The following is a 13935-nucleotide window of genomic DNA, read 5'->3' on the forward strand; positions in this document are numbered from 1 at the left end:
CTTGCTTTCAATTTGATTTTATTTCTCAATTATAACGGTAAAATATTGTCATAAATGACAAAAGGTCAGAATTTCTTACAATAGAAAATCATCATAAATAGTTCAAAAATATGATTAATCTAAAATAAAATATAAAAATTAAATAAAATAATTTTGGAAGACTAAATTTTTTATCCTTTTGAATAAAATTATAAAAATAATTACATTTATTTTATTATAATAAAGAAATAAGATACAATACAATTGGTAAATAACTATGTTTTTTAAGCATGTTATCATGATCCGATTTTTGATCATGTATATAAAGAAAAATTTATTAGTAAGATCAAAATCCATTTCGATAGTTTTTATGGCTAAAAAGATAAATTAATTTTCAACTATCAGTTTGAGATATTCTTAGCAGAAAAAATCAATATAAGGTATTAAACTTGATATTTAATTGGTTCAATTATTTTGTGGGTTCCCATATTTATATCAAATTTTTAATTAGGTCTTTGAATTTTAAATTGGATCATAAACTTTTTTTTGGGACCGAATCTTTCTATCTAATCATCGTGATAAAAAAATAATTATAAACACTTAATTAGAAGTGTAATAAGTGAATTAGCGTTTTTGGAGTGTGTTATAAGATAATTAAGTCAATGATGAAAGATTTGTATAGAGTTTCAACTATTAAATTCAATCAAAGTATTCTATCAAAATTGTTTGACAAGTAAATATTCAGTAAGTAAGTGTGAAATGAGTACAAGTATTTTATTTTTATATTCTAGTTTTCAAAAACTTGTCAGTTTGCCCAAAACACACAAAAGGGCTTTGAACAGCGCTTCAGAAGGCCCTACCCAAACTCCACCTCACACGACGATAGCTTCTAGTCCAGGACACTGAACACTGAACAATAATATAACATGCTTGATTTTTTTTTCCGCTGAATTAACATTAACATGATTGAAATTTGAATATTTTGTTTTGATTCATTGGAGATTTGATTTTTGAATTTCTGTGGCTCGTTAATTTATTAACGGCAATAAATATTATTACTACTACCTTATAGTAAAATGAATTGTGTGTATATTTTGTCTTTAATACCATATTTACCCTCCAATTTTTCCAACTATTATCCTTCTCTTCCACGCCGCACGCCAATTGTCACTCATTCAGCGCGATTCCGCCGGAGAACGCGTCGGAATCCGCCGGAAATGGAAATCTCCGGCACTGTTCCGAGCTCGGGGTCCTCTTTCCGACTCAGCAGCGATGATGGCGACCCTTTGTTAGGTTCTCGTATCGGTAAGCTCCAAAGTTAAAATTCTTCATCCACGGGACATGCAACATTTAATCTTCTTTTTGTTATGTAAAGTTTCTATGTGGTTGGTTAATGCAGTCTTTCATGCAATTGATCATGCTAAGTGATATAGTATTTAAATTGAGCTTGAGTATTTTTATTTTATTTTATTTTATTTTTTGAAATGTGTTAAAGTGGCAGCAACATTGGATTTTGATTTTTGTGGCAGGAGCTGGAACAGATGATGGTGATGCTTTAACAACGGAAACAGATCCAGAGGTTTCGTCCTCTAGTAGAATTGCTGCCAGAAAGAACAAATATCGTACGAGCAGCATCAAATTGTTTGGGGTAGAATTATCCCCTGATAATGTTGCTGTTGCGATGGTGTATTTTGTTCAAGGTGTTTTAGGGCTTGCAAGACTGGCTGTGAACTTTTACTTAAAAGATGATTTGCATTTGGACCCTGCTGAGGTGTGTCATCATGGTTTAATTAATATGCAGTTAATGTACATCTTTTGATTGATTTCATTTGAATTTTATAGCTACAGCTCAATTACCTAATCCAAGGTGTGAATGTTATTAAGTGTGAACTTTGCTTGAATTAAATGTAGAAACCAAAAGAGTGATAGCATTTCCTTGAAAATCTGATCCCTTTGGATTGAATCAATTATACACTAATATTGGAAGGACTGACATGTTACTTCATTACATGCATAATATGTTTGACTAGGCAGCTGTGCTTTCTGGTTTTTCTGCATTGCCGTGGCTTGTCAAACCTCTTTACGGGTTTATTAGGTGAGTCTAAAACTGCATCACTTTTTCCTCTCTCCTGAAATGAGTGGTTCATTATTTTCTCAATTTTATTAATCCTGTGGACTACATTTTCATTATTGAAGTTATTAATATGGCATGCAGTGATTCTGTCCCGCTCTTTGGTTATCGAAGAAGATCGTACCTAGTTTTGTCAGGGCTGCTTGGTGCGCTCTCATGGAGTTTGATGGCTACTTTTGTTGACAACAAGTATAGTGCTGGTTTTTGCATACTTCTTGGATCTCTCTCTGTTGCCTTTTCGGATGTTGTGAGTGTTTCCTACTTAGTAATTCATATATACTTCTTCTCTGGAATAATTTAATTATAAATGATGCTTGGTGCACATCAACACCAAGCAGACCACCTCACATCCATGTGAGGTTACTGAATTAGAGTGTGGGTGAACAGAAAATGGGGCAGGATAATTTGTAATCAAATGGTGAAAGTTATGTAGATTTAAGGTGATGTATGGCTTAGCATTATTCTTTAATTATGCAGGTGTGCTTCCTATCTTCTTTATTTTTTATACTTGGTATCTTCGTGTACCAGTACATATCTTATTGCAAAATTGTGATTCATACTTTCATATTCTTTGATTAGTTTAAAATATACTATATTTTTAATTTTAAATAGTTATACTCCTTGTATCATCTGGTAAGTACTAAGGTATTCTATATATATTGAGGTCCCTTTGCAACTTTGCCTTTTCCATCACTGTGATTCGTGCACGGATAACTCACCTTATTTTATGTTTTCAATTTTATCTGTCTCTGATATTATGGCTGTAGTGTTTTATCATCTATAGATTCAATTGTTCCGAGACACTGAGCTGTGTTTCAGGTTGTAGATTCAATGGTTGTGGAGAGGGCACGTGGTGAGTCACAAAGCACCTCAGGATCTCTTCAGTCTTTATGTTGGGGTTCTTCGGCCTTTGGTGGAATTGTGAGCTCCTACTTCAGTGGATCTTTGTTGGATGCATATGGAGTAAGGTACTAAAAGACGTTTGTGAACCAAGATACTTCTGATTTCTGATAGCACTATTTTTTTTTTCTCTTTTTTACGTTCATATAAATTCTAACAAGTTTATACTGTTCCAGGTTTGTTTTTGGTGTCACATCATTGCTTCCGTTGATAACATCTGTAGTTGCCGTTCTTGTAAAAGAACAACCTATGATTGGTACAGCAAGAGGGCTAAATCTTCTTTTTTCCGGGCCAGAGTTTTTGGAAAGTTCAAAACAGCGCATTATTCAGCTGTGGGGTTCTGTACGACAGCGTAGTGTTTTTCTTCCTACTTTGTTTATTTTCTTGTGGCAAGCAACCCCGCAGTCTGACTCTGCTATGTTCTACTTTACGTATGTTCATTCTATGAATGTGATCATTGTTTTTTTTTATCTGTAATGAGTTTCATGTCCACTTTGGTATTCTCTTATCACCTCACACCATTTACTTCAGTTTTAAAAAACTTCTTATCCATTTCAGCACAAATTCTCTTGGTTTTACTCCTGAGTTTTTGGGACGTGTCAAGCTTGTTACCTCAATTGCGTCTCTGCTTGGTGTTGGTCTTTATAATGGATTTCTGAAGAATGTGCCTTTACGAAAAGTATTTTTTGCAACTACACTTTTAGGTTCAACGCTTGGGATGACTCAGGTTAATTGTATATTTCAGTTATGTTTTTATCTTTTTAATTTGAGATGACTGTTCTAAATATCTTTCTTTTGTTTTTAACCTCTTATGTCAGGTTTTCCTCGTTACTGGACTAAACCGGAAGTTTGGCATTAGTGATGAGTGGTTTGCAATTGGTGATTCATTAATTCTCACTGTTTTGAGTCAGGTTATCATTGTCTTTTTTTACTCATTAGTTATATACTACTGGCTCTGGAAAACATACCTGTCATACCATCTCTGCTTTACTTGTTATTAATTAGGTTTATTTTGTTTACTAAAAAACTGAGGTTTCTTGTATTTAATTTATCTTTCTCTATTCAAGCTTAAAGTCCATTTATCTTTTCTACCACTGCTCTTAAAGTCTAATATTTTCTCATTATAATGTTAAGTTTTCATGGTAAATTTAAGTCTAATATTGTTGATACTTCTTGAAGCTGCTATTATTTGCTAACATTAGATTTTAAGTTATTGTTTGTTTAAAATAAAAAAGCACTGGTAACTTCTAAAAGAAGTTAAAAGGGACTTTCAAAAAGCACCAGCTGCTGGCAGTCTTCTAGAAGTAGGTTTTGAGGGATTTACTGTACACTTATATTTTATGTTTGCATTTAACACTTCAGTTGAACTGATAGGAATAGATGATAAATGGAAGAAAAACAGAATTTCTTTATTGATTGAGTGTATACAAAGAATTCCCTGAATATTTGAGAGATCCTGACCTCTTCCTAGTCCTAATTCTATTTTACCATATGACTCTTTTCTTCTCAACCCCTCTCTTACTGTTTATAGGCAGCTACTGGTCTGCTAACATAAACCCACCCTTAATGGGGCTAAACAGTGACGAGCTCATTCCCCTTCTTTTTAACATAACCCCTTGTATTTCTTTGATTATCTAACCTAACTAGTTACAAACATAAGTAACTAACTAATGAATATTTGATAGAACTGGTATCATTACTGTGAGAAAGAACTGGTCTTCTATTGAATGAAAATAGGGAGGAACCCCTAGGAAGTGAGAGGTCTGGATCCAGTCCTTACACTGCTTTCTGAATCACAGAAGTTCCCATAACTGTTTTTAGTTATTCCTATCTATAAGCCGCAATTGGTCTACTGACATAAACCCACCCCTAATAGGTCTAATCAGTTGTAGGCCCATTCCCCTTCTTTCTTTTACTAACCTAACTAACTAACTAAGTAACTAATGGGTATCTATCACTACTCTCCCCCTAAAGTTTCCCATTGTCCCCAAGATGAACAGCTTGTGACTGCTGAAAGAGTCGTACTGGTGTTTCAACTGATTGAAGAAGCATGGTGACCAGGCCAATTAAACCATTACAGCCCAAATTTAACTTTCATTCCACTTGGGTCAAACACAAAAATGTGAGTGCCTCCATTCTTTTCCAACACTCTGTTTTAAGGCATTCTTGACCATGAAACAGAGTGTTTTGAGTTGCACCTGAAGAAGGTTATCACTTATCCAGGTCATCCACGTTATTTTGTTTGTTCCTTGGGAACAATTCAGTTGCTGTGGTTTCCTGTTTTCTTTCCTTTTTAGTTTTTACCATTTAATTGGATTGGGCCAGACTCATTAATTCTGAAAAGAAACCATTTCTTTCTCCAAGATTTCAACTCTTCACCACTCTCCTTTCCATGAATGGATATGATTATAGTGGTTTTTGCAATGGCGGTTGTTGACCAACAATTTTCTCACTTTCCAACCTCTTTTTCTCCCTCCACTTCTTTTGCTTCTGTTCTTGTTTCTTTTCTTGGTCGATTCACCCTTTGCCAACTTGATTCTTTCTTGGCTCTTAATCCTTGGAAACTTCATTTTCACTCATGGTTTCTTCCTTCTCTGAATCTTGAAGACAAACTCAAAGCTTTGGTCGAAGGCACTTAAGCACCACCTTCTCAAAGGTAAAAATGTGACATTTTGGTTGCTCTTCCTAGAAAGAAAACCACCAGTTGAGAATGTCTTCTTTCAATGTCATCCAAACCCAAGATAGCTACTTCTCATGCACTCCAAGTCTCATCAAAATAATGATCTAAATTGATCAACCACCAAAAGGCATTGCCTGTCCCATCAAATCTTGGAATCATTCTTCCATCAAATTTTGGAATTATTTTCACAACCCCACAACTCCAAGATTGGAGCTCTGGTACCAGTTGATAGAACTGGTAGCATAACAGTGAGAAAGAATTGGTTTTTTACTGACTGGGAGGAGCCCCTAGGAAGCAATACATGATACCAGATATTTCAAGAGGCCTGGTTCCACTCCTTACACTGCTTTCCCAATCACAAAAGAGCCCCTAGGAAGCAATACATGATTCCAGATATTTCAAGAGGTCTGGATCCACTCCTTACACTGCTTTCTCAATTACGAAAGTCCCCTAAACTGGCAGTTTGCTGATATAAACCCACCCTTAATGGGCCTGATCAATTGTAGGCCCATTCCCCTTATATCCAACACAAACCCTTGTATTTCTTTGACTAACCTAACCTAACTACTCATTATTAACATAATTAATTAATGGGTATCTATATATAAGTATCTATCAATACTCCCTCCCCAATAATTCACCTTGTCCTCAACCCCTATATTCTAATCCTATTTCACCAAATGACCCCCTTTTTTCTCAACTCCTCCACTACTGGTCTGCTAACATAAGCCCATCCTTAATGGGGACTATCTAACCTAACTAATTACCAACATAACTAACAAATGGGTATCTATCAATACAGTTTCAGGCCAATTCCCTTTCTTTCTAATGTAACTCCTTAAATTTCTTTGACTATCTAACATAACTGACTAATAGGTATTTACCATGAACATCCTTAGTTACAAAGTTTACAAGCCACTCATAAAATATGTACCTTTCTATGTAGACAGCTTGTTTGTAGGTATACAAGGATTGTGAAGGCTCAAAATGCTAAAATATAATTGTTTCTTCCTTTTTGTGATCAAAAAAGGAATTCTTCAACTTGTTTTTTAGGATTCACACCTTACTTATGGAAAAGTAAATAAGGAGGCATAAATTTTGTGTTTGTTTTGATAATGATTAGTTAAATTTGATCCTTTATATGACTTACAACATAATTAAATGCTAATGCATACCATGAAATAAGCAGTATCAGCATGCACCATGTGGATAAATTTCTTGTGCTTTGATTCTACAGCACTCAACTATTAGTCTATTATTTGTTTGAGCGAAATTTGTCTTGCATCTGATTACTAGTTTATTTCAGGCTTCTTTCATGCCTGTTCTTGTGCTAGCAGCAAGATTATGTCCTGAAGGAATGGAGGCAACTCTTTTTGCAACTCTCATGTCTGTATCTAATGGAGGGAGTGTTGTTGGGGGATTGTTAGGGGCGGGCTTGACTCAACTATTTGGAATTACCAAGGACAGATTTGATAACTTAGCAGCTTTGATAATCCTTTGCAATCTTAGCTCATTATTGCCTCTGCCTCTTCTTGGCCTTCTCCCTGGGGACAATCCTGATATGAATGAGGAGGACAATTCCGATATTGAGATGAAATGTAATTGATTTTGGTTGTTTGCCCCTGGCTTTTCGTGGACTTGTCTGTCTTTGTCAAGCTATACCCAAGTTTTGCTCTCATTGCTTGCAAATCTAACAGACATCACTTACACATGCAGAAAATTTTGTATATATGTAGTATGATGCTAAAGTTGCTACCAAGGCCTTATTTTATCATGACATCCAGTTCACTTCAAAACTAAAACGGACTGATTTTATGGAGAAAGAACCTTGTGCACAATATGCTCTGGAGTAACTCAAGACAGTGCTAACTTATCGATGACAGAATATCAGTCTCGGCAGAACTCAGAACTATCACAGGTTCTTTTGTAACGTACTTTCTCCTTTTTGTTTAATCATGTACCTCTTTACTTCTTTGCAAGAACTCGGGCTTTGTACTTATTAGCCAATAATTGTCATTTGGCAATGGGAACCGAGTTTTAGGCCTCGGACGTGTTTGTATAAGCTATTGTCATTGGCAATTTCCTATATCAGACAACAGGCAATTTGTTTTTCTTGTTTCTTTCTTATCTTCTAGTGGAGGGAAGATTCACTGGGTCCATGTACTTCATAAGGTCAAGTAATTATCCCTAGTGCTTATGCTCAACATCTCATCTATGGTAAAATGGAGGATTTATGCCATTTTATATATTCTAAATATTAAATCATCATTGGCCTGTGATTTTTACAGTTTTTTTTCCTATTGAAATGTTAAATTTCAATATAAGGGAGTGAATTCATGTTTTATTTATGCTTCAAGTCTGAATAGAACATAATTCGTGTTTAGTAAAAGTAGAAAAACGAGGAAATGGAGATGTACTATATTGGTGAAGTTGATGACTTGTGAACTTGTATTTTATTTTTAGACAAATTTTAGATAAAGTTTGTTTTGTATTTTCATTATCAAGCTTTTAATGAAATGATAGCATGTATTTTTTTAAATAAAATTATGTAATACATTCAAATAAGGTTATTTTATATAGATCAACCAAAAATAAAGGTTATTTAATATGGAAAAGAACGTATACATGCCATTATTTGATAGGAGAACGTGATCTTATTAACAACACGAAAAACTTTATCATTTTATATTTGACAGTGGCTCTATCTGGTTTTTAGAAGAAAAATTGAAAAAAATCCAAATTCATTGAATGTTGATTAATGGTTTCCCCCTCACATTCTCGTTCCCTCCACAAATATCCAAACTCTCAAGTGGAATTGTTTACTTCCCATTTTTCCATCATGTGTTCCTTGTCATCCCTTATCCAAGTAAATTATAATGATATCTTTGGAAGTTCTGGGAAGAATAGGATGAGATAAAATAGAGAGCGAAGGAATGGATGGAACTCATCATGGAAGAGTTATGTAGTGAAATATTGAATGACATGCTGTTAAAATTTATAATGTTTGAAAGGTCTGGAAAAAGGAATAAGATGAGATAAGGTAGAGAGCCAAGAAATGCAGTAGAAGAGTTATGTAGTGAAATAGTGAATGACATGTTAAAATTAATTGTTTTTTGCCGTCTCATTTGGAAAAGGACAAAAAGGGAGTTCGAGAGGGAATGGAGAAGAAGAAGAAAGAATGTGCTGATAAATTGATGTATGAATATTTATATTGAGTTGAAAGATAAAATTAATTCATATATATACTTTAATTTTTGAAGAAACTAAATGAGAGTGTTCTATAAAAGTTATATGCACAAGTTAATTTCAACTCATACGAAAAATTTATTTTATTTTTTATAAATATTTATTGAAAAGTTTATCCATAAAGTGTTTAAATATATTTCATCTCATATTTTCTTTGCACAAATTTGTTTAAACTCACAAATAAAGAAAACTATTTACATTCCCTGATTACTCTTCATCCAATTCTCTCATTCAATGCAAACGCAAACATAATGATTGAGCCCTTAGATGTGTGATACCTGGTGCGGTATTTATGTCTTTTCGCATAGAAAACAATATGGCAACGAATTTTGTCATGAAAACAATAACATAACATAGTAGTAAAAGATTAACAAGGCTTTGAGAAATATCTTAAACATTAATAAGAGAATCTCAATCCACTAGGAAGAAAGGGATATTATTAACCCAATATGCAACTTCGGATATGGCGGCTTCACATGTGGCAGGTGGTGGATGTTACAGTCAGTGTGCACATGGTGGGTCACACTATGCTTTGTCACCATCTACTGTTTCTTACTCACACACTTATTCATATCATTAAGTTGACAAGTGGGGTCTTACATCAAACCTTTGGAGCCATATTGGTCTGATCCAAGCCACACACTCCCACACGCATATGTGACTGACCAATGAATTGAGTTCTTAAAAACATGAATCAGTGATATGAGGACAGGGTTCCCCGGGAATGAGACTAGTGTTCGTGCTTGCTTGGCTCATATACCCTTGCTTGAAGCATTGACATAGATAATCATTATTGTTCATTCATCACCCAAAAATTAGACTCGGGACATTGTTCATTTACTCTAAATCATACCTACATCATTAGTTACCATGCGTGCTGCTATACTAAATAAGGAACTTGACTGAGTGATTGAGCCTATTGGTTCAAACTTCAAAATCAGTGATCTACTAGTACTTATTTTTATTTTTCTCAGTTAATCATTTAAGTATTTGTTGAATGTTATATTCCTGTCATATCAAAAGGATCATAGTATCATTCATAATTGAATAAATTTAATTAATTTCTCTGCACACAATAAGTATCCCTATTGATGCGAAATGCCAGCTGAAGAAACCATATAAATCCCAACTGGGGCTTGCCAAGTTGCGATATGGCACTTTCTTGTTACTAGTAGTGCAATGGTCCAAATCATTCTACACCATTGAATCAGAAGAAATAATACTACTATCAACACAGAAGAATATCTTTTTGATACATCTATTGTTTTATCTTTCTACCAAATATGTTAATAAATAATGAAATGGTTCAATAAGAACCTTGCTTGCATTCAATAATAAAATTACTTTAGTAGTTTGTTTCAGGAAGTTTTATTTATTTTTCTTTCTGTTGTTAGTTACAACTTTTTCTTTTTTCTATTTCTAGCTTCACTTATAAAAGATTTTGGATGCAAAAATGATTTGGTATTGTTAGTTGAGATTCTTTGCATATACTTCTTTAGGACAGAGTGGCTAACAACACCCAAAAAGCTTTGAGATAAGAGGACTCAAGTTGAAATCTATCTGTTTTGAGTCGAGGTGATCAATGTTGATGTAATAACAAAGCTCAATATTGGCACAATAAAGTCCTCGTAGGTATAAAGATACAAGCCCCCTTAGCAACTAAGAAAAGGAAAATGTTCAGACCACGGTTTCATCATTAATACAAGATCCTGGTCATTGTTTATTGTGATATATTTATTGTCTATAGACTGTATATAAGATGCCCCACATAATAAAATATTTTTGAGATACACACTTGAATCCAATAATGTCTCTAAAAGATCTTTGGATTATGTTCTGAATTCGACGAAGCTATTGGTTCAATAAATTTATTTGTCAGTACAAAGATGATGGCAACCAGTTTCTTAAGGCTTTTGGTTAATGTCAGGGATCGTGTTTGGGCGATACAAAATTCTGTGAAAGCATCAAGCGTGTGGATCTTCAAATTACGAAACAGTAAAAAGAAAAGAAGATTAATTAAAAATTCTACATTTTATTTTGGTTCTTTATATATATAAAAAATTCTACATTTTGGTTTATGCAATGACATACTGTTTTTTGTTTTGATTTTTATAAACAGCTTTATAACTTTGGCAAACGCTATTTCTAAATATTTTTTAGTATAAAAACGAAAAATGTATTTTTATATATGTAACTATGTAAAGACTAAAAAAAAATAATATGAAATTCTTCTAATACGTCATACACCAAAAAATCTCACATAACTTAAAGAATTGAGATTAAAGAAAATTGATAAACATTCTTCTCTCTTAACATATTGTGATGTCTTTCAAGAACTAAATCAAATAGTACTTTGAATGCAAAAAACTTAACGGTGCAACAGACTTGAAGTTGAAAAATAATTATATTATATTATATATATATATATATATATATATATATATATATATATATATATATATATATATATTCATGTAAAGATTAAAATGAAAATATTAGGGGACCAAATTTTTAATTTAGTCAAAAAAGAATGAAGTTCATTTTCAAAATGTTGTTTGACAATTGAAAGACAAAATAGTTTTCTTACATACATGCACCATTGCAGTTCGATAATTGGTGGTGGTTGCTGCCTTTGTAATTTTTGAGAGACAACAACAACTCTGCTAATGATGATGGACAAAGATTAAATTAAAGCATCAATGATGATTGATTTGGACTTTGGTGGTCTGACCTGTATGAAAGCTCTATCCATTTTCATGGCCTTCTAATAGTGTGTCTCAAGATAATGTTAAGTTGTTAAGATTAAAAAGTAGGTTACCAAGTGCTAAATGATTGATAGCGGAAATACAATTGAGGAGTGGTTGGATGAAAAAGAGAAGAAAGAATCCACATTAGGAAGGTAAGTGCCATGTGGGTTGCCATGTGAACACCATTAAATTTGTGAACAGGGACTACCTTCCAACTAATACTTAAACATACCTCCAAGCAAGGTTTGCATGTGAGAAATCATTGACTCATCAAGTCTGAACGGATATCTAGGGAATATATATATATATATATATATATATATATATATATATATGCAAAAGAGGTTCAGAAAACTAATATAATAATCCATATATATTGGGAAATATAAATTCTGTTTAGGATGAAACAAGGTTATGCCATGTGATTACTAATAAACTAGTAATGAGGATTTTCAATTTTCACCTGTTGATAAAAAGAAAAATAAGATATCACTATTGAGACATAAATTCTGTCATTAGCGAATTTAAACTTTGCAAAGGGATGATTTATTTTTCTTCTAAATTTCATGTAAACACAATAGTTGGTTGCGTAAAGATGAGTTGTGACTTTAAAAACAAAAGTTTAAATTTTGAAGTTGTCATGAAACAAGCTTTTACCTAACCCGCATCTCTTGTGCGAGAGCTAGTAGCACAACCGTTAAATGCCTGTTAAAGAAAAAAAAATACATTTAATCAGTCCATATTAAAGAATTGGTACTAGCCCAACATAATGTCCCTTAGTAGAGTTGACGGGTTAGATTCTTTTTGTTTTCACTTTTGCATTTTGCACGAAGGCTTAGATTCACATTATTGTTGTAGTATTATATAGGACAACAAACTTGACAGCAGCACAAACAAACAAAAACCATAACATAAAAATATGCATGGATTTTCGGAAGGAATAATGCTATTTGGTGGATAAATGCGGCTCAAGCGTAGCCGCAGAAAGTTAAAATGAAACCACAAATGAAGGAGTTGAATGGATAATAAGTAAGCTTTTTTTTTTTTTACAAATGTTAATAATTGTGAAGTACTATTTATTTGTTTTGTTGATTGGAGTTACTCTTTTTAGTTATATTTTTTTTCACTTAAATCAACGTAATGAAAAGCATTATACTACTTAGCATGCTAATCAATTAACATGAAATTATTTTAACATAATTAATTATTTTAAAATTGTATTCAGAAATATGCAATTACAGAACATTAAAATAATAAGAACTTTATCACTTAGAGTAGTTTTATTTCACTAGAATAGGATTACTTTCCTAAAAAATATATGTAGTCTAGCTCTTACAAAAATATGAAAAACAGAACAATGTTATTACTGTAGTAGTAATTACAGCTTTTCATTTGTCGGTAAAACGTTCTGAAATTTGTCAAAATAGGGAGCTTCATATAAACTGTCTAATTGATAGCATGATTTTTTTTTCATATTGCTAATTAGAATCGAAATTAAATTTAAATAGCAATAATTTTTAAAAGTAAGTATTAAACTCTAATTAACTTCACTCCCTGGATAAGCTTTGGATATAGTCTGCCATGCAAGAAAATGGAGATGTACCCCCGTTACCATATCTATTTGCATAAAAGAAGAAATGCTATATATATCTCCATGTTCATATAATAAATTTTCTGAAAGAAAACCAGTGATAATTTGGTCCAGCTCGTGACCTTTAAACATTATTCCGACATACCATTTTTGTGGCCATCGTAATTGCAATACACCTAACAGACAAGCTACCCCATGTTACAGCCTTTTGACTTGTATGTGGACCTATAAGTAATAAGGAACTTATAGTTTCTATCCCTTGGAAGGACACTGCTAGCTTCTTGACCTGATGATCCTGAAAAGAAAACCAAACTCTCCTATCACAACGCTGGTATAAGCAAACGGACTTTATTTTATTTTCATGCATGGTCCTTGTATCATGTGTCTGTTTTCAGCTTCAAACTGAGCACATCCGAATACAGATTTTATCGTAACTAGATGTCTAAGATTTGTCTTTTGTCAATTACCCGCTAACCTAAAAACTCAAACTGTTAAGTGTAGGCTAATGAATGGTTTTATATGTAACACAACTCTAGGTGATTATGTAAATTCCTCCTAAAATGACTTCTAACTGTAGGATTTTAATATCTTAAATTGCGGGTAAAATTAGTCAATGCTCATAGTACACTTTCACTGTGATTAACCATAGTTGGATTCATGT

General features: G+C 33.0%; 1 protein-coding gene across 2 annotated transcripts; it reads left to right on the top strand.

Annotated features, from left to right (window-relative positions):
- Window positions 1–840: 840 nt before the first annotated feature.
- Window positions 841–7955, top strand: LOC100777034 (folate-biopterin transporter 1, chloroplastic). Of its 2 annotated transcripts, XM_006589530.2 has the most exons (10): window positions 841–1284; window positions 1509–1750; window positions 2010–2074; window positions 2195–2357; window positions 2930–3078; window positions 3187–3441; window positions 3569–3737; window positions 3829–3921; window positions 6997–7288; window positions 7407–7955. In XM_006589530.2, coding segments are annotated over exons 1-10 (1659 nt in total). In that variant the 5' UTR covers window positions 841–1055; the 3' UTR covers window positions 7409–7955. The 2 variants fall into 2 exon arrangements, with proteins under 2 accessions (XP_006589593.1, XP_003536528.1); XM_003536480.3 differs by having other exon boundaries at window positions 6997–7955.
- The last annotated feature ends 5980 nt before the right edge of the window (window positions 7956–13935 follow it).

The sequence above is a fragment of the Glycine max genome, chromosome 10, assembly GCF_000004515.6.
Source record: "Glycine max cultivar Williams 82 chromosome 10, Glycine_max_v4.0, whole genome shotgun sequence".
Classification (NCBI taxonomy): domain Eukaryota; kingdom Viridiplantae; phylum Streptophyta; class Magnoliopsida; order Fabales; family Fabaceae; genus Glycine; species Glycine max.